The sequence below is a fragment of the Ambystoma mexicanum genome, chromosome 4q (genome assembly GCF_040938575.1).
Source record: "Ambystoma mexicanum isolate Mex_15411 chromosome 4q, UKY_AmexF1_1, whole genome shotgun sequence".
NCBI classification, from domain to species: Eukaryota; Metazoa; Chordata; class Amphibia; order Caudata; family Ambystomatidae; genus Ambystoma; species Ambystoma mexicanum.
Window position 1 is genome coordinate 108,646,341 of NC_090928.1, and position 21,611 is coordinate 108,667,951.

At 43.5% G+C, this 21,611-nt stretch overlaps 1 protein-coding gene across 50 annotated transcripts in view; it reads right to left on the reverse strand.

The window, feature by feature from the left end:
* TRDN (triadin) overlaps positions 1-21,611 on the reverse strand; it is a 1,596,486-nt gene that overhangs the window by 259,219 nt on the left and 1,315,656 nt on the right. For all 50 annotated transcript variants that reach the window (XM_069607588.1, XM_069607568.1, XM_069607599.1 and 47 more), the window contains 2 exons: positions 18,080-18,127; positions 10,338-10,385 (listed from right to left, as the gene is read on the reverse strand). In XM_069607588.1, the coding sequence (XP_069463689.1) occupies positions 10,338-10,385; positions 18,080-18,127 (96 nt within the window). The remainder of the gene's footprint in view (positions 1-10,337; positions 10,386-18,079; positions 18,128-21,611) is intronic.

Consider the following 21,611-nt stretch of genomic DNA (forward strand, 5'->3'; position numbering starts at 1 on the left):
CCTTGACCAAAGGACCTTAGGCAGGATACACAAAACAGTCCATGTGACTTTTTATTATTTCAAATTCTTTTTGGAAGCTTTCTAATTTAGCTGAAACTGGCCTTCCGGTTCCATACACTACTAAAATTCGGAAATACTGGAGTGTTCAGAACACCAATCATACGTCTTTGATGAATTAACAATTTTTTTGCTGTTTTAAAGTTGTACACGTGAACAGATGAGTAGTGGGCATTAAAAGCAGATTGTACTCCCTCTCGTGCTCGTTGTTCCGGTATCTCCGGATTTTAGTGTAATATGGAACTTGTTTTCTACACACTGTTTGTTGCACTTGTGATTACAGTCTGGAATAAATTAGGGCAGGCTTTCTCTGTCTGTCCCCTAACCCTTTATAGGCGGCACATCAGCTCCCACTAGGGACAGCCATCACATGAGGGCTACCTAGCGATGGTTGGAGGGCCAGTCTTAGCTAAATTAGAAAGCTTCTAAAAAAGAATTTGAAATAATAAAAAGTCACCTGGACTTTTTTGTGTATCCTGCCCATGGCTCAAGTAAGGCCTAAAGTAATTGTATCATAAAATGCCACCATTGATTTACAAAAATTAAACAAACAACAGCATTACCCTTGAGTTCCAAAACATTGCTGTCTTTGTACCAGAAATGTTTGTCATGTATTCTCTATGGAACAACACCATGTGAGGCTTAGCCATGAAATCTCATGCCAATAATGTTCTTTTGGCCGATTCCTCATTGTACAGTTGAAGAAATGAAATGGTAGAATGTTGAAGATGTTATGGCATATTTCATAAATCACCACATGCCATAAACACAGAGCCACTAGTTTGTAATCACAGTATGCATCCCCCCACAGAATAGTCACACCACAGCAATACTTAGTAAGTTCATTGGTCAATAGAGATTAATATTCGAAGGCAATAATTGTGAGTAGGGATAAGATACATAGGGCCTTATTACGACCTGTGCGGTAAACATGGCGCTAGTAGCGCCATGGTTGCTGCCGATATTTTACTGATTCCGCCATGGTGAATGGTGGATTTACCGCCCCATTCCAAGGTTGGAGGGGCGGTAATTGCCCATTCACCACTGGCCCTTCCCCATTCCCACTTTTGCCCTCATAGGGCTCAATGGAAATGGGGAATGCGGTAGTTACGGTACCGCAAACTGCGGTACCGTAATTACCTCCAAGGTCCCTTTGCGGGTCCAATACTTAACGGCTGGTAAAACCAGCCGTTAAGGTGGGAACCCGCAAAGGGACCTCGTAATTAGGCGGTAAGGGGTTAACAGCGCCGCCACCTTTTACGGCGCCGTTAACCCCTTACCGCCTGGGTCGTAATGAGGCCCATAGTCAAATCTACAGACTTGAAACCAGTCATTCTTCTATTGAAACAAACAGTGGCATAAGCAATGGATGTAGCTAGTGTATAGGCATGCCTAACCATTGTTCACTAGATCCCTTTGTGGTACACTTAGCGGTGCATTCTTGAATTTGTTATATCATATTATGCAGAAGGACCGATGATACTATAGTGGGGAAAGTATGGATACTATTACCTTGTCCTGTTTCTGTCCACCTGAGATGGGCACACTGCTCTTCTCAATGTCTCATTCAACAAGCTCTCAAAGCATCTTATGCTATATTATCATGATGTACATCATACCCTACTTGCTAGAGACTAACTTCCACCTCAGAGGCACTTCCGAGGCAGGTGGATGGCACCACTGGGGCTGTGGTGGGATTTGCAGCAGAGAATAGTGATGTACACAATGCTAGTGAAAAGGAAACCTCTCCCACAGTGGACCTGATAGGTTTACTATCGGACATCAAAATGTTTATGGTCCTAACCCCAAAATATCTAGGAACCAATTGGTATTAAATTCTGTAAAAGATGAAAAGACATCAATGGTCTTAAGTCAATGCATTGTTTTTTAAAAAACGATTTAAAAAAAGATTGATTTAGAAAGACTGCTCTTTGACCGCACAGAGCAGTCTTTCTAAATCGAATTGTCATGCCCCTGCTGCACTCGAATGCACGCAGGGGCTGATAGGCATGGTATAACAGGTAAGTATTGATGTGTGTGCGTGTGTGTCTTTGTGTGTGTGTTGCGTGTTTGTGTGTCTTTTTTCAGGAACAGGGATTTCTGGGGTGGGCAGGGAGGCGGCAGCAGATGAGGAAGAGGCATTCAGGCATGGAGCCCCCCGATTTACAAGTCATCCAGCCAGAGAGGGTGGGGGCTAAGCCAAGGGGATATTTTTGTTTTTTGTATGCTGCCTAAAATCAGCCGAAGAAAAAATGTCTTTTTGTTAGGCGACCTACACAAAGTGAAAATATGACATAGAACCGACATCAATACATTTCCTACACAGTCCTATCGCTGAAACTACAGGAAAGTATCCTTGCAATATAGGGTTTCTTTGTACCCATTAACATAAACATATACAAATGCTCTCATGTTTATATATAGCATTTATGCATATTCTCTTGAAAGGATAATATATGAGCATTAATACAATTTTAATTGCACAATAAGCTGTTCCTTTTAGCAACAATGAAGTCGAATATAGTCTTACCATCATATAATTCTTCAATTTAATTCTAGAAATACGTTTACTGCCAATCAACACTGTATCCAAGTAACATAAGGCACAATCAAAGTAAAGATCTACTCACAATAGTACTGTCAGGATTAGTGAGTCAGTAGCCAGGAGCTGCTATTCCAGCCACTTCAAACTCAATAAACGCAAAGAACTAAAAACGTTATGAAAAGTTTGGCGCTTTCAAGGGCAATGGCCTAAGACAATCTAAAGCCATGCAGTACAAATACAGATGAAACAGTTGAAATCCACCTGATTCGCCACACTTACATACATAAATGGGTCCACTTTTCCTGGCTAGAGGTGTATACGTCTGAGCAGGGTTTTTAAAATACACTTTGCCAACACTTGTACAACACCATGGCTCAGTGTTTCTACAAATGCTAGGGAACAGTTAAAATCTAGTCAAACAAAATGACATCATGGCCGCTAGTGGTTTTCACTCTCCTGCCAGAGCTTTCTTAAGCACCCTGCAACTGCCTGGTATTTTCTTCTGTCACGGCTTCCTTAAACAAACTTGCAACTGCCTGGTATTATCTTCTGCCAGGACTTCATTATACAGACACTGCATGTATTTCCAATATTGACAGTCTCTTACATTCGCTTTTAGTGGTATTGTTTCTGCCTGGGATATTATTCTGCCAGGACGTCTTTCATATGTGTATTACATACACTTACACAGATGTAGAGTGTCTTTTTCTGGTTACTTTTCCCCATTTATAGAAATGCTCACTTGCATGGTTTCTTTCAAGGGCTGTCTTATTTTTAAAAAATGTTGTTTTGCATGTCTGCCAATACGTCATGGTGTCCCAGCTTGTATATTTCGTCTCTCCCGCAGTAAGACGGTAACAAGCATTTAGTGTCCTGCTCGCTGCTTCTGTTTCTCGGCTCCTTTGATTTTCGTGGCTACTGCTGTGCTCTTCGGTGTCTTCTCCAGCTCTGGTAAGGTGGAATCTGCCTCTTGACACTTGCAAACACCCCAACCGTCTCGGCTTATTGGGTCCCTGCAGTGTGTTCTTTCTCACAGCAATTTTCCCTTCTTCTTGATGAGCCAATTGGCTCCACGGAATGCCTCCCAGCACCTCAGTCTCTCAGTCGATTCTGAGAGATGTAGGCCCTCATTACAACACCGGCGCTAAACCATGGCGCTATTAGCACCATGGTTGGTGCCGGTGTTGTAACGGGTCCGCCATGGTTCAATGGGGAATTACCACACCATTCCAAGGTTGGCGGGGCGGTAATGCCCCATTGAACCATGGCCCTTCCCCATTCCCATTTTCGCCCCATAGGGCTCGATGGGAATGGGGAAGGCGCTAAGTCGGTACTGCAAATTGCGTACCGTACTTAGCACCAAGGTCCCTTTGCGGGTCCCTACTTTAACGGCTGGTGTAAACCAGCTGTTTAGGTCAGGTCCCGCAAAGGGACCTTGTAGTAAGGCGCTAAGTGTTTAACAGTGCCGCAGCCTTTTACGGCGCCGTTAAACACTTAGTGCCAGGGTCGTAATGAGGCCTGTAGTCTTCTCCCTCCAGCAGCTCTCCTTCTTTAACTGTTTCTGCGGTTTACATTTCCCAACTGCAGAGAAGTGTTTGCAACAACTAGAGCTCGGCTTGTGCTCTTGGGCTTCAGCGATCTGTATTACTCTATCCCTCTTCCTCGTCTCAGCATTCTCGTGCCTGTGGTAATGGAAGTCCATTCTTGACAACTTGCATATGAAGATTGGTCAAACACTCCTAGTGGTTTTCAAGGGCAAGTCATTTTTTGATGGTTTGCCTACAGATCCGCTAAAAAGGTTTTCAACGCTCTTCCTACGTTGATGAGGGGAAAAGTAACAATATGCCATTAAGGGATCGGATATGCGTGGGATATCCTCAGAAGAAAAATGGGAATACCATGTCTCATCTGGCAAGTCACCTTTACTTCCATGAAGGTCATATCCCCCTCTGTGATCCTCCCTCAAATAACCACCCCAAGGGTTTTTTAAGGGTGTCATTTTTTAGACTCCCCATAGTGTCTTTTTAAAGTTATCCTGTTTGACAACTTATTGGCAATACATGCCTGTTGTTGATGGGTTACCCTAGGGTCACCCCTTTTAACTTTCTCTTGCTAACCTTGAGTGAACTACAGTTCCCAAGGGTAGAAAGGATCTTTGGATTCCTTTTACATGTTATTAGGTGAAACCAGCACCCCCCACCTTATGTGGAGTGCTGGGGAGATACAATGTATCCCCTTTCACACTAAAACTGTAACAATTTTGTTACAGGGACAAGCTTACCTTCAATGGCTGGTGGCGGTGATACCTTGTATTAATTTGGTGTACCTTTTCTGCAGGCTGTGTGCACAGCTGCAGTAAAGGTACCTAAGGGTATTAATGTTACCAAAATGGCCCCTGTCTTCTTTTTTCACCATTTTAGTATTTCTTGTTGTTTCGTGTTCCTTCCCCTGACATCCAGGGCAGGAAATTCATTTGTGTGATTTTAATCTTCGGCAGGAGTCGCCTGGATTCCCCGCCCAGGCTCCAGTTTGTCTCTGAAGGTAGGAAGCGAGGGAGGAGTCAAAAACTCCACAGCCTTGTGTCTCCCTCTGTACCTGAATTGGGACAAATCTCAGTGGGGTGCAGGCTGCCCTGATTGGACAACCAGACCGCCCCTTCTTGTAAAATGCAGGGAGAGAATGCAGAAGTTGTGCCGTAGTTCCTGTTAAATACTGCAAACCTGGAAGCTGAAGACAACTCAACCACTGGAACTGAAACCAAAGAGGATGATGAAGGAAAAATGGCTGAAATGATTTGCAGCGACTAGAGAGCCTGCTGTGTAACTGGAGCCTGCTGTAGTCATTCCTTGCAATGAAGCTGGAGACTCCAAAAACAATGACCCTGACCCAGAGCCTAGTGGGACCAACTATACTAAATAAGACCGGCATTTTGAGCCATGCCAGGTGTTGCTGCGACTTTGCGGGTCTGCAATACCCCAAAACACTGGGAACTTGAGCCATTGTGCGGTGCACGTTCTTCTGAATTCTAAATCTCGCTAAAAGTTCATGGGCACCCTGGTGAATCTCCAGAGACGTGACTCGAGTCCGAAAACTCCCTTCACCAGAGTGCTGGACCTTTGTAACAATGAGAAGTCAACCGTGAGTTACTGTCTTCTTCTGTGCTCCTTGAAAAGGTGCCAAATCCACAGAACCGGATTCAGCCACAAGTAAAACCTTTCAACAAAAGGTAGCTGGCGCTCCTCTCCAGAAAGAACATGGCATGATAACCTGTTCTGAGGTGAGAGTTTGCAGCACATGCTTTTTGCTCACTGTGCCTGTCACAGATGGGAAATATCCATTTGCATATCAGTCTTTGTCCCACCCACATGGGCAGTCCAGCATCGAAATGCTATGGTAATTCCTCTCTGAACAAGAGTACCAAAAGCTACCCCATACACGCGTTTCAGCCTTGTTGGGCCTCATCAGTGAGGTGAAGCTTTGCCTCTCTGAGCACAGTGAGCAGGGAGTCCATGCCTGGTTGCCCCCAGGTAACTCAGGGTGACCAACCCCAAGTTCCTTGCAAATATTTCAACAAAAGGTATCTGGCGCTCCTCTCCAGAAAAAACATGGCATGATAACCTGTTCTGAGGTGAGAGTTTGCAGCACATGCTTTTTGCTCACTGTGCTTTTCACAGATGGGAAATATCCATTTGCATATCAGTCTTTTTCCCGCCCACATGGGCAGTCCAGCACCGAAATGCTATGGCAATTCCTCTCTGAACATGCCATGTACTCTTTGGAGACGAGCGCATGCTACCTTTTGTGAAATACAAGTAAAACCTTGCCTAGAGCCTTCTCCATTGATTCCTTCTGCAAAGATCCTGAGGTCTTGATTTCAGTCACCACAACAAGGAATCCACTGACCGGGTATTTGGCTGCAGATCCTAAAGTCTTCCTGCTGCAAAATCTTCTTCATTGCTGAGGTACTGTGTTGGTTTGGGTATGTACTTACCTTAAGTCTCTTAGGATTTCTGAGTAGCTGTCGGGAGTTCTAACTCTAAAGTCAAATGCTCACCTGTATGCCCAGTCTTCCTAAGGAAACCTGACCATTGCTACTTAAGAACCTATCCTGACGCTGCCTGTTGGACATAGATCCTAGTGATTCCCCTTCTGCTGCTGAGAACCCTCATGCTCCCAGAATAAGGGAAGGACTTTTGAGTGATTCAGCCTTTTGCCTAGACAAGAAAATAAGTGCTTAAAAGTTACTTACTTGTAAAGAGTTGGTTGGTAACTTTAACTCTAAGAGAGAACAGTTAGAAAAGTTCTTACTTACCTTGGATGTGTGATGCACTATTCTTCAAAGTATGGTTTCCTTAGAAACCTTTTTGCCATTCTATTAGAAAGTAGATGTGATAGTATATTACTCACCTGTGATTAGGTTGTGCCTCTTTCCAAAAGTAATGTGTTGGTTTCACCAGATTATGCCTGTTAGGATAATTGTATGAATGTCCCCAACTGGGCCTTGCTTCCCCTGACTTGCTGCTAGCCTGTCCAGAGTAATTCTGTATTAGGTTGTTGCCTTCATAGAATAACTTTGAGTCATTCAGTAAAGTGTAACATTTGGTGTTGCTTTCCCTGTGCTGTTGTAGACAGACTCGCTGAGTGTCTTTGGTTCTAACTGTCCCTCATAAGTCATACTTAAGGTACTTGTATAGCAGGGAAAGATCTAACCTCTGGATCTCATTGTGAGGTTAAAAAAGTATATGGGTTTTACTCACCTTGAGTTAGTTGTGTGCCATCCCAGAAATAAGTTACAAGAGTTACTGCTTATCGCAATCTGTGTTTAACTGATCTCAATAGCACCTGTAATTGAATATTACATCCTTAGGTTTTACTCACCAAACTGTGTGTTATCACAAAAGTAGTTATAGGTTTTTATTGTTCCTGGAATAAGTGTTCGACTATTCACAAAATGTACACTGTCCACCTGACTGATTATGTGATTTGTTACTGAGAGTCATTATACAAATGGTAGGGTCTACTGCCCTGGCATTACTGAATGTACTTGTGAAAGTAACCATTTGTTTTTACTCCCCAAGAATAGGTGTCACCTATACTGAAAGTGTATGAAAACCTTTGGCTTCCATAGAACTACTGTTAGGTGTTCCAAGTAAGGTTTATGCTTTGGTCTGTACACCTTCAAGCATGGTGTTGCGTTTTGATAATTGTGATTACATAAAATGCACAATAGTACTCATTTACCCATAGATTTATGTGGGCCTAGCTATATTTAAATAAATCCTTTATTTTTACAATACATAGGGCCTCATTACACGGTAGGCGGTAACCATGGCGCTATTAGCTATTAGCGCCATGGTTACCGCCGGTATTTTACTGTGTCTGCCTTGGTGGATGGCGGGATTACCGCCCTACTCCAAGGTGAGCGGGGGCGGTAATTCCCCATTCACCAAGGCCCTTCCCCATTCCCATTTTTGCCCCCATCGGGCATAATGGGAATGGGGAAGGCGCTAATTATGGTACCGCAAATTGCGGTACCGTAATTAGCACCAAGGTCCCTTTGCGGCACCCTACTTTAACGGCTGGTAAAACCAGCCGTTAAGGTCGGGTCCCGCAAAGGAAACTCGTAGTAAGGCGGTAAGGGTTAACGGTCACCGGTGACCGTTAACCCTTACCGCCTTCCGTTTAATGAGGCCCATAGTGTTTCAGTGTTTCTTTGGACCATTTGTATTTCAATTTCATTTGTACTGATGATTCTACAGCCATTTCCCCCTCCTAAGATAAGCCTGGCTGCTCTGTCTATGCTACCATGAACTCATGTGGGACAGCCTTATACTAAGAGTGGAGTCTTGTACTGCCTCAGTTCAATGGTTTTAGCCCTTAGTTGGACTTCAGAAAAACAGTCCTAACATGCAGCATGCAAAACCTTATGCACCCTTCTTGCAGTGCTGTGCATGTGCAAACAATGTAAGAAGATTTACATGCAGGTCCGGTGAACACTGATAGGCTAGGGTGGAATCTGCACTTCATGCATTTGGGCACTCTCCTCTCCTCGGATTTAGTCCATACTCAGATATCACTTAGAAAACCAGGCTTCAGACAGAAAGAAAAGAGGCTAGTTTTTGTTGACCTATATTCTGATGGATAAACGCTATACAGTATTAAAAATGCACATCCGTCTCCGATGGCTTCACAGCAATTTTGTCCTGATCTGCATTTTGATCCCCACATATTCAATATTGCCAACATGCGATATCACTGTAAGTGTGGAAATGTCTTTTCAGACCCCCCTGATTTTCCTACATGAAATGGATCTTGTGTAAACACAAATGGAGGGAGACATCCCCACGTTTGTCTATCAATTCAAATAATTTGGCCTTTGTGTAATCACAAAAAATACGATAGACAAAGCCATTTGGTGAGACCTACAGATTCTATTTTGAGTGCCCCTGAAACGCCATCTTTTTCTAGACCCTGTTTTGATTTTGCAGAAACCTTCTCTCCCTCTGTCCAGCGCCGTGCACAGCGAGCCCCGCCAGCCCCCTCCTCCACCACCTCCTGGCAGCCCTGCTCAGACCCATTTCTCACAGAAGCGCTTGGTCTTGTATTGTTGCAAATACTCAGTATCCTTCTCTCTTCCTCTGAGCTCATTGCCCTGTGTGTGAACCGGAACAAGCTCTGGCCTGCGTGTCCATCTGTCTCCACAAACCTGCCTATGCCACCTCAACCCCCACCTTTAGGAGTTACAGTTTATAGACCCCTTGCCCACATACCTTTCCCTCTCTTTGAAGTAACTGCTGGACAACCTTTCCCCTCTGGATCTCCCTCCATTGCCCACAATATACCTAATCCAGTGTGACCATATATCCTTCTGTAAAACCAACACCCATCCAGCCACTCGGTTGAATCATGAGGCACAAGGGGGAATAGATCACAAATAGAGATCTTGAAAATAAGACATCAGAACTGAAGGCTCAAGGTACCCGTACCCCCATTAAAGCATGGGATGGAATGCCCGTATATTGATCCAATTCTATAGCCCCCTCCATTTGAATAATGACCCCAGGTTTAACATTATTCTTTGCATGACAATTTGTAATTGTGTAGTTTAGATTAGCTAGAAGAATGACATCTTGTGAACAAAGTTCGACCTTCACCCTGAGAAGATGAGCCCAGCTGACCAATGTGCTGCGAGAGCGACACCCAGGTCACCAGCAATCCTAGGCGGTCTGTGCCTACATTTTTTGCATAGCACTGATAATGCAACCCAATGATATTGCAGAGTTGAGTATTTGGAATATGAGGTCATCAATGACGATTTTTGTCCATACACTGTGCTGCCTGTGTAATGTTTGGCAGAGCGCTCTCATGGCAGCAAAGTTCTCTCTGTGCACAACTTTATTGATATAAACTTTGTTCAACTTGCAATCTTTCTCCTAGTCTCATTCCCTGCTGAGTTGCGTCCTTTATTTGTTTTTATTTGTATCATGTTGGGACCAGGCGCCTTCATCGCCTACGTTATATATTGATGTTGTTTTTCCATTGGCAACATACATTCTGGATTGTCACCTGTTTTGAGGTCATCATAAAACATTTGTCAGACATTAATTTCTAATTGTTATCCTCAATTCTCCATCTAACAGTAATAGTATTGTCTTTTACGTAAAATATCTGATTTTTGTACACTTTGTATTACCCGTGCAAAATACAATTGTTGCAAAGAAGAAGAAATTCTTACCCTTTCTTTCCTGTAGAGCTGCTTTCTCATGTTTTGCTGTTTTCTCCTCTAAAATAATTAATACAAAAATTGTGATTTTCTGTTGTAGCAAATGCTATTTTCCTAGATGTAGTAAAATATTTGATCAATTGAATCAGTAACTAATATTTGTTTAGCATGATTATTTTCTAACCTCAATTGGATTGCACGATCCGAATGACACACACCCTAGTAAGATCGTTGTTTTGTCCTCCTTTTGTCTATCTTTCCTTGTCTTTTGGTGCCTAGAAACACTTGTGCACAGGCGCGCTATAAATGACTTATCATATAATAGCATATATCATATCAGACATACTAGTCAACCTGCTCCATTTCATTGAGTAGATTATAGTACAGTCCTGGGTTTTACTTTGCATTTTGGGACTTGTAGTCTTTGATTTTCTTCATTGCAGAATCATGACTACTTGTTCCAGAATGTATGGAAAAGAATAATGGACCAATATCTCCCAAGCGGAATATAATGGGCGATTCACAATAACGAAAACAGCACCCAATATACAAGTATCATTTCCATATGAGCAAAAAGCACAAGATTACAAAAAGCTAACAGAATTGCAGATCACTCAGATTTCCTATGAAATATGTGAATCGTTCCAATGGGGGCCCAGACAGCTGAGCCAGAAAGGTTTCAGCAATGTTCACCACTCTTCCTCTTTATGATTCATTTGCATTTTACTCCTGTATACATTACACATCGAAAGGGATTGTAATTGTTGATGTCTTCAAGTGAATCAGACCTTCTAGTCCCAATTCACAAAGCCCTGATGCATCAGATTGTGATGTGCAAAGTGCATTTTGCATTCTTCTGATGCAATTGCCTGGGGACCAATTCCGTTGATGACGGTGAGCTATATAAGTACCTTTAACATAACATAACATTTCCCAGTTCAAATCCTTGATTTACATTAGGGATTTCCTGCAGGCAGCGATGCTGACTGGATGGACAAGTGAACCACAGCCACCACCTCCATGTGTATCTTAGAACCGGGCTCTTTTTCGGCACCTGCATAGTCATTGGTCAATGGATCTCCCATGGGTGGGGGTCCAGGGTGAGCCCTCAGTCTGCGCTGGTTCAAGGAGCGTAGCTGTGACGGACACGTGTCAAATGTCAGTCACTGGAATTACAGCTTTTACCTTTTCCCCGCTGGTTCGTGTTTGGAAATGTGAATTATTTCTCTCTCACTCTTTCTCTCTCTTTATTCATAGTTGTGACATTATATTCATGGTCAAGGCGGCGCCTAGATAGGAAGAGGCAATTCTGAAACACTTTTAACATTGGAACCATTCAATGAATTTGCGCTAAACTTGACAAAAGAATATACAAGAAACTCTAAATTGTTTTTGAAAATGTTGTGAAGTTCTGGCTGGAAGGGATGAAGTTATCAAGTGGGTCCCATACATTGTATTGCCTTTTCATTTTCCCATAGGGAATTGATTATCTCGTCTACAGAAATAAATGCTGAACACAGTTGCACCAAACTGTGGCACGGTTCCAGCATCTGTCCCCAAAACCATGCTTTTTTAAGTTCTTGAAAATCCATCAAGCAGATTTCATAAAAAATAAAAAATGTTAAAATAAATAATAAACTGTAGTTTTACTTATGTATACTTTGGCGTTACATGTGTGTCTCATGTTATGGTTGCGTAGGTTAAAATAACGGGCACATTTCTACAGTTTTAGTGTTGCTCTTGAACAATAATGCCCCTTCAACTATAGTTGATCACTTCATTGGGATTGTAAAGCCTAACATTATCAATAACAGCCCATTAACAAAGAGTTGTCACTTAATTTCAAAGTTTATTTTTTAATTGACTGTGTTTTACGACGTTATTAAATTGAACGTCACTTATTAAAATGCCCTCCTATTCCAAAAGTAACATAACCATAAAGTCTCCTTAACAAAGGTGTTCACTGAATAGCTAAAGTTTTTAATGACTGAAGTTGTTTGATAATGGTACTAAACATCACTTAAAAAAAGATCCCTTTCTTCAAACATAATTTAACCATAATGCCTCACTGTATGCATCTGTAACTGCCCATTCTTTTCAAGGGCTTATTACAAATGGAAATGGTGATCCAGGGCTAAAAAGACATGAGGCAGAGCAAACTGCCAAAGGGCCTGTGGAACATTAAGGTGCACCTTTTCTTGACTCAGGGATGCACTATGATGATGTGAGTGGCACAGATATTCCAACACAAAGCAATTTGTCTTGTCTGTTTCACATTGGTGAAAGAAGTCATCCACAGAAAGCCCATTATATCGTGATATACCTGTGTACATTACATGCGCGAGTTTGGGAAAACCTTTTGTGACTCGGGCTTGTAGTGTTCTTTTCAAATGAGAATCCCCATTGATTTTCGCTCTTGCTAAGACGTTTTCGTCAGTTTTATACATTCTCATTATACTGTAAGCCGTTAAAGAAGATTAGGCTTCGCTGAGGCTTCTCTTCAAGTAGCTGCTGCTAGCCACAATTTAATTTGCTGAATAATATTTTATGGTAGCAGCTGATGTTCTGTACCAAAATCGTTAAAGAGAGCTGAACTATAATAGAGCATAAATATTCAACTTCAGTGTTTCCTCTAAAGTCAGCCTTGTTCATAGTTTATTGTCAAACAAGGTTGTTGTAGTGTAATAAGAGATATCTGTTTTGATCTGAATTCATCTTTTGTGAATGGCCATATAATGTCGTGTCCAGTGCTGAATATGGAAAACATTCATTGGAGGAACGTCACCTCTTGGGGTGGGTGGACTTTTGGGGGTAAGGGGCGGGGCTAAGGACTGGGGCCTGGGGCAGCCCCCCACCCCCAACCAGGTTGTGCAATACAGTGTGTTTATATAGAACCCAATCCTGCCGATTTGCATAAAAACAAAGAACATTTTGGGAACAACATAATGTCCACAGTTTTATATGTTAAACATGTCTTATAGTGATTCATTATGAAAACCTATTAAGCGAATAATGGACTCTTCAGTTTTGAGCGGTCACAATATTCACCCTAATAAAGAGATGTCTGTAAAATGCCGGACACATGTACCAGTTTGAACAGCTTCAAAACTGCATGTGAAGCTTCTGCAGTTTCTGTATGCAGGCTGCAGTACTGTGTGCTCTGAACGCTTGTTGAAGAATGGAGCAGCCTGTGCCACAAGCAGACTGCTTTCAGAAGACTCAGTGTTGGTTCTGAGTCTTCTGAAAGCAGTAAAGTCTCCAGTTGTTGACAAAACTTTAAGAGGATTGGAGATTCTTCCCTCTTGAGAAGACACAAACTGATTACATTTCTCTAATCAATGCTGACATGTTCTCCTCCCTAGTCAAAGCCATTATTATATGTAGTCTGGACAGTGGGGTTATTTCCTCAATAGACCTAGGGAAGGCATGCAAGTTCCACACCCATGCATGGATACAAAAAAGAAATCCTGCCCTAACCAACTCTGGGACTTCAATACACTTTCCGAAGAAGGCACACTCAGTCAGTGGATGGCAATTGTTGTGAGTTCCCCCCTTCTAGTCAATGAAACACTGACAAGACATCCTATAACCAGTATACTGTGCAATAAATTAAATTCTATGTTGCGATTCATGCCGGTGTACTTCCTCGAAGGTATCGAAAACGTGCTGCTCAGCGTTATCTTGCTTCCAAGACAAGCGTAATACCCCAGAGGTATACACCCAGCTGTCATTGGGGATGACTCCTCATTAATGCTGGCATAAGGAGATGGCATATTTATTAATGTATTTATTGGTCACTTATTAGGCGCTTATACAGTTAGCAAAAAACTGCTTCAAAGCGCCCACAGGGCAAACAGGGTGGGGATAGGGGAAGGTAGACAATTAATTAAGGCAAGGATAAACAATTGCATCAATAGTACAACACATAATGAGACTAAAGGGAAGGGGAGACACACCTTCTATGCCTTGTGAGTGTTCATAACGTGCAAGTGCAGAGGGATAGGGGCGAGGGATAAGGAGCTTTGATGCTCTTGGAGAAGTGCTAGGGGTAAGTGCTAAGAGGAGAACAAATAAGTGCAACCACCTATGGGTAGGGTGAGTCCAATTAAGTGCAGCAGAAAGATAGAGGCTGGGATGAGAGATGTGGGTGGTCAAGACGCAGAGGACACATAAGGGCCCTGCACATCAGTCACACTGCTGTACGATTAGCAGGGAAGAGAGGAGGAGAAGGAAGAGATAAAGAGAAAGGTCTTAAGGTTTTTTCAGAACTTAAGGAGGTCTTGGTCAAGACACAGAGAGGTAGAGGCAGGCTGTTCCAAAGGAGGAAGCCAGCCGAGGAAGGTGATCTCCCACCAACTCTCTGTTTAGCAAAGTGCTTAACACGCAGGGAGTTGGTGCCAGAGGAACAGAGGAGTCTGGAAGGAGAGTATTTGGTCAGGAAGCATTGAAGATAGAGTGGTCCCTGGCCCCAGATAGCCTTGTGTATCATACAGAGGGACTTTAATGTAATCTGTGCTTAGACCAGGAGCCAGGGAAGGCTTTGTTGGGCAAGAGAGATGCAGTCTCTGGACTTGAGGCCAAGTGTAAGTCTTGCTGCCCTGTTCTGGGTTATCTGGAGGGGTCGCAGGGTGGAGGAAGGAAGATTAAAGAGGAGGCTATTGCAGTAGTCTAGCCTGGAGAGAACCAGAAAACGAGTAACATTGAGTCTCTGGGGGAAGGTGAGGAATAGTAGTGTCCTTTTGAGAAGGAGGAGCTGAAAGTGGGACTTCTTGACAATGTCATGAATATGAGGGATGAAGGAGAGGGAGGAGTCGAAGAGAACTCAGATATTCCTAGCCAAAATTGGGCGGGAAGGTGGGCCCATGGAGGAAAGCCAGAGTGCAGGGAAGAAGTATGGCGCAGGGGACTCAATGGGGACTCAATAGGGACAATATCTGTTTTGCTGATATTGAGATAGAGGAGGCAGTCAGGGATGAAGGAGGGTGGAAGGACGTCAGTGGGAAGTTTGAGGAAATGTTGTGTATCATCAGCGTAGCACTGGAGGTTGGGAGAGAAGGAGGGAATTAGTCGTCCCAGAAAGGTGTATGTTAAAGAGCCGGGGAAAAAGAATGGAGCCCTGGTGGAAGAAACGTTTTGTATCATCAGCGTAGCACTGTCTTGCACACTCAGTTCCAACAAATGAATGTAATCTTTGGCATTAGCCAACACTTATATTTAGTCCTCTCTAGTATTCTCTCCCAGGTAGCAACACGTCACTCTTAGTTACAGCCACAGCATGGTCATCGCTGAGATTTTCCACTCCCCAGTCACCGACTCTCTGTCACCGACAAAACACGTCATGTGTGCATATCATGCAAGGTGGTCACTGGGAGTCTTTCCTCCATAGTAGCAGTCACAAAAGGATAAAGCACACAGGTACAGGCAATACACTGCAATGTCCTGCCTGCCTCCCAGCAGCACTATGATTTTTGCTTTGTTAGCATTATCTTAAAAGTAGTTAAAAAGCAATTGCATACGCAGTTACAGTCATTGAATCGTAATCACTGGAATTCTACTCTTTTGCCAGCTACTCACTGACAAGAAATGTCACGTGCACATATGTGCTAAAAGGCTAGACTAGAATTCTCTCCTCAGTAGTAGAAGTAATAAAAGGATGCCACACTCAGTTACAGCCACTGAATGGTTATCTCTGAGACTTTCCTTCTCCCTGGTCACTGATTCCTGTCCATGGCATTCTTTCCTGGTTATTAGTCACAGAAAATGGGACACTTGCAGTCACTGAATTGTAACTTCCTGCCTAACCAACTCGTAGATTTGACGTGTCTCCTTGCTATTATTTTCTTTTAAGTAGTCACAACAAGATGGCACACTCTATTACAGTGACTAAATGGTACTCCCCTGCCTACCCCCATTAATTTCAGGGATTTTCAAAAACAAATCCAACCTCTCCAAACTATCCTATTTCATGTGTCTACCTTTCCCTCAACTAAATCCTATGTAATGTTTCTACCTGCCCTCGACTAAACCATATTTACATTTTCTCTTTCTCCCTTTACTAAACCTTATTGTAAGTCTACCTTTACTTCACTCAACTAAACGCAATTTCTTTGTTCTACCTCTCCGACAACTATTCTATCAACCTCTTAACTCTAACCTACAAGACTCATTAATGGCAGCCGTGTAGGCCTTAGATCACATATGAGGCTGAACTCAAAGAACCCCCTAACCCCCAGCTGAAATTGAAAGTAAGTTTGAGAAAGTTCAGTCTGACCAAAGCAGTGGCTATTAATGTGATTCATAATTATTATCAAATATGTTTTCTCTGGATTACGTGGTATTACTTCAAATCGTGAAACATGAAATTTAAGCAGTTTATATTGGGATGTTCTGAGTGTGGCACTTAGTGTGTTTTTTTTAGCATTCTTACTGAAGATACATGTACTCCAGATGCATTCATCATGTTACTTTTGGATTAGAGAGAATATCAGATTTCTGCAAGAGCTCTTGCTACAGGATGTAGAGGTGTCTGATTGCCAATTGTATTTCTTTAATGTCAGGCCTACGGTGCAAGTTGAGGGCCATTTATAAAATGTTGTAAGTAGGAGCGCTACACTGCTTAGTCTGACAATCCATTGTGTGGAACTGGTGAACTGTGAGGGCCAATGTAACCCACCACCCATATTATTGAACCCCAAGAAGTGATATATGGGGCTCCCCAACCCTCCTCTAGCCTTCCCACGGGTGCCTCATTACATGAAAGGCAGTCACCCCCTCACAGTAGGATCTATAGTTTATCTCCCTAGGAAAGGTATGATATAAAGGGGGTGGAACTATTCATCCTCAGGAAGGATTTACTGATAGCACAATAACATACTACTTGCTGGGACTTGTCCATTTGCTCAGGGCTCTGTTTGCGCGTCCACAAGCAGAGCAGGATTCTATGATTATCACACCTTTGGTGCACAAGCCCTCTCAGCGGATTATGTAATGGTGACCAATGAAAATCCAGCCGCAGAAAGGAACGGGACAGCAAAACAGCATGAAAGTATTTTGTGTATGTACTAAGAGAGAATGAACGGCCTTATCGACAAACTCAGTGGCCAGAACATTGGATCACCAGGTCACCATCATAATATCAGCGCCTGATCCCAAGAACACACTCAAGATATTTGAACCCTTAGGCTACAGGTCCCAGAGCAGGGGCCAAATTGCGTCATTACAAAACCTGATACACCTAGCAACTGGGGAAATGAATAGCAATGCTCAAAGAAAAAAAATATACACAAGCTCACGTATAAAAGGAGGGAAAAGCAAAGCAGCGCCCATGCACAAGTGTTTCATTGTAATCCATCCTGTGAAAATCTAGCAAGATCAGCAGTCTCTGTTCCAAACAACACAAATGAATGGGTACATTAATAAAACCTGGGTGATTCCTGGAACCCATGATTGGTGCTGGTCAAAAAAACATGTGAACACCAAGAAGACTTCAGAACAAACAGGGGAGCTCTGCAAGCTGAGGCATTGTGGAGTACGAACATTGGGAGTTCATTCCAAGGGCAAAGCAGTACTGATAAGCACCACTAGGCCTTGTTTGCCCTGAGGAAGTTTTACATCAAATCTGTACCCTCTGCATTTACACAGACAGAACACATGGCTTTGCCAATGGTGTTTTCTTTAGTATTTTGTTCAAACGTCATTTCGTATCAAGTAAAACATGGTTTCATGATTAATAAAAAAAAGGAGTACATTCTCACCTGTTCTCTCCTTTGGAGCAGATTTTTCTGGCTTTGCTGTTTTCTCTTCTGAAAGATCAAGTAACAAAGGAACAGAGTACTGCACAATGCACGTGCCATGTTATTAAATACCTTTGTGTGCATAGCTTGATTGACACAGCCTGGCCACTGTCATGCAGGTCTAATCCCTGGCGATAGACCATATCACTTTAGCCGCAAATGTAAATTCACGTCCCTGGGAAACCTGAGCACATTTTCTCATAATATGTCAGTAGTGAAAGGGTATGAGGTTAAATGGGAACGTTCTGACCTACGTTTTCACCGTCTACATATAAAAGTCATACCATGTTGGAACGACTGGAATTCTGGACCAAGCTGTGTGTCTTTTAAAAGGGATATTGACATGTTGGTCCAAGCTACAACCAGCTGGCCCTGCAATGGGAGGCAAATATCCCTGTCATGCAGAGTGGCGCCATTCGCAGGCCCTCGCGCACTCAGCACCTGCAATTAATCCTAAATGCGTCACTTGAAAGGTGCCATGAATATGCAGGCCGCGTGTCACCGTGCTATTAATTCAACGAGCTAATCAAACTGTCATGTCTGGAAATCATTGAAGCGTAACATAACGTTTTGTACATAATAACAGTCAGCGCCATGCGAGGGTTGGCCGTTCTCTTGTGTGCGCGCCGGTATTCAAGAGCGCGCCATAACCCCGCCCCATGCATATTTATAACGCTTTGTTCTGCCAGGCGGTGGGTGCAAGGGGTTTTAGGCTCTGCCGATGGAATATAAAGCAGTCGCTTCCATTCTCACTTATGCATAAAGCAACATAGGGACCGGCGCTTGCTGAAACAGATCTGCTATGCACGGTCTCATAATCAGATAATTGGTTCAGAAAGCCAGGCTAAGTGGCATTTGAAATCTCATTCACACACCGGAGCCAATTAAAGCATAAAGAATATGTACCGGGTATGTGTTAGATTCTTTTCAAGAAATGTCTTTAATTGATGTGTTTCTTGCTTACCAAATCACCTGCTTTTGCTCACGCTACTCCCAACAACTTTACAGAGGCCGATTCTCAGAGCAGATACTCACCCTTACCCTTGACTTTACCCTGGGAAGGACTATTCGAGTCACACAGAAGTTACATTGTCATTACGACCCTGGCGCTAAGGGGTTAACGGCGCCGCAGCCTTTTACGCCTTACTACGAGGTCCCTTTGCGGGACCCGACCTGAACGGCTGGTCTGGACCAGCCGTTAAAGTAGGGACCCGCAAAGGGACCTTGATGGCAATTACGGTACCGCAATTTGCAGTACCGTAATTGCCGTCTTCCCCAGTCCCATTGAGCCCTATGGGGCAAAAATGGGAATGGGGAAGGGCCATGGAGAAAGGGTGAATTACCGCCCCACCAACCTTGGAATGGGGTGGTAATTACCCCCTTCTCCATGGCGGACTACGGCATGGACCATGGTGCCATGGTTTAGCGTGGGAGTCCTAATGAGGGCCCTTGACTAATTCTGGCGTACTCCTGATTTACTGCCAGTAAGCAGTGATCGAAGTGAGCGGGAACGGTGGGGAGCAGTGTTCCCCTACTTTTATTTTTTTCTGTTTACCATTCCTCTACTTTTTAGGACCATTTTCACCATTCTATGTAGAGGATTTGGCCATTCATGTCCCTGTGCAAGCGTAAAGTTGGAATAGGAGCCTTAGTAACTTGTCACTATTTGAATGCCCCGGCCACAACATTGCACTATGCTTCTGCCTACCCTTTCCTTGTAGAGACCATAGTGCCACTACTTTTTTTAGTGCACTGCTAACACTGCCCGTAAGTTAAGATCAGGCCTTACTCCTTATCAGGAGTAGGTCAGAGTTCCTCGTAGTACATTTTTCTGAAATCAGTGTGCATCGGCCCCTTAGCTCAAATAATGTGAGAATACCGCCTTCCTTCATTTTGAAATGCGTGAAATGCTGACTTTGAAGTGGTGAGGCCCATATTGCGCGGGTGGGGGCAGCAGACAGATATCGACCCCTTTTTCTTCTCTATTACTTTTGGGGGGAGCAAGCTTTCTAGTTTGGGCTGGTTGGGCATACCATCAACATTGTGTTGTGCAATTTGGTCAATTTCTTTCCCTGAATCTTTTCTGGTGTCTAAGTGAACCAGTGATATTGGCAGGACAGGGGTTCCTGTTGTGTCGTGCTTGTATGTAAAATGCTCTGTGTGGTGTGTTTGGATAAAGGAGGGAGATGTGTTGTTTTGTGCCTGTCTGATGATGTGTGTGGTGTGTTTGGATAAAGGAGGGAGATGCGTTGTGTTGTGCCTGTCTGATGATGTGCAGTTAGTGATGTCACGTGGAATGTTGATGATTGAGTGGTGGAGTGTTGTGGTGTGAGAGTTCTAGGTGAAGGCAGTTACAGCTTGGCCTGCCTGGGTGATGGGAGCCGGTGTTTGTCATAGCTGATGTCCTTGACACTATCCAGTATGTCTTATGTGAGGAACTGTAACTGTAACTAAAGAAGCTGTAATAAACCTGCTTGAAGTAATCTTGATAAGTCTGGAGACAGCGTCTTTACAGTTCCGTAGACTCGTCTTTACTGACTGATTGGTGCCAGTAGTTAACCATTCAACGGTGTCAATAATAAAGGAATGTCCACAGCAGAGGTGCAATTTACATTGTGAATACCTCATTGCAAGTATAGTAGGCAAGTGCCAGGTCTATGGGTAGAAATAATGTCCACATAGGTGTCCACGGGTGATGTGGGATCACTCTCTGCTCAGCTACAATGCAGGGAAATCTCAGGAAGTTCATCGGTACCCAAGTGATGGCGGATTGGTTGAGTGGGAGATGGTCCTGATGCTGAGCTGGTTACAATGGAAGTTATACAGAGCATGTGCGGTCAGGATTTTAGACTTCCCAGTTGTTCCAGGCTAATGCAGCCCTCATAGTTGAGTTCTTCAGGGCAGGAACATAGGCTTCAATCACCGAAGAGTCTTCTTCCAAACAATATTCTGGCTCATCCAATCAGGGCAGGCACATTCTGACGACACAGGCGTCTTCCCAGACCAAACTCTATACATGTTTTCAGGTCTGAGTCCAGACACCATTAACACACTGGTCTTATCTAGTCCTAACCACAACAGCTTCCCTGGGTCTTCGGGCTGGATGTGCCGTGACCACATATAACCACACTCCTCTAATATGGACATAAGAGCTTGGGGAAAACACAGGGACACCACACCAGATTGAGAGTGTTGCCCTGAGCCAAAGGAAGAACGGATCATGAGTAAAAGCAGGAAGTGCAACCCTTAAGCTTGACGCATGCATGCTAAGTGCAACCCTTAAGCAGTAGCAGACAATGCGCGTCATGTGATGCAGTTCCAGTGTAGCATGCTGATTTGCAATGTTGCTGTGTATTTAATGACATACTCGCTGCTTTTGGTTTGGTGACAGAGGCTAAAAAAAGGGAGACATTGTTTAAATGTAGGCTATGTGACGGTAGCTATGTTTGATTATTAGTACGAGTCAAGTGAGGAATACACCTGAAAAAGGAAA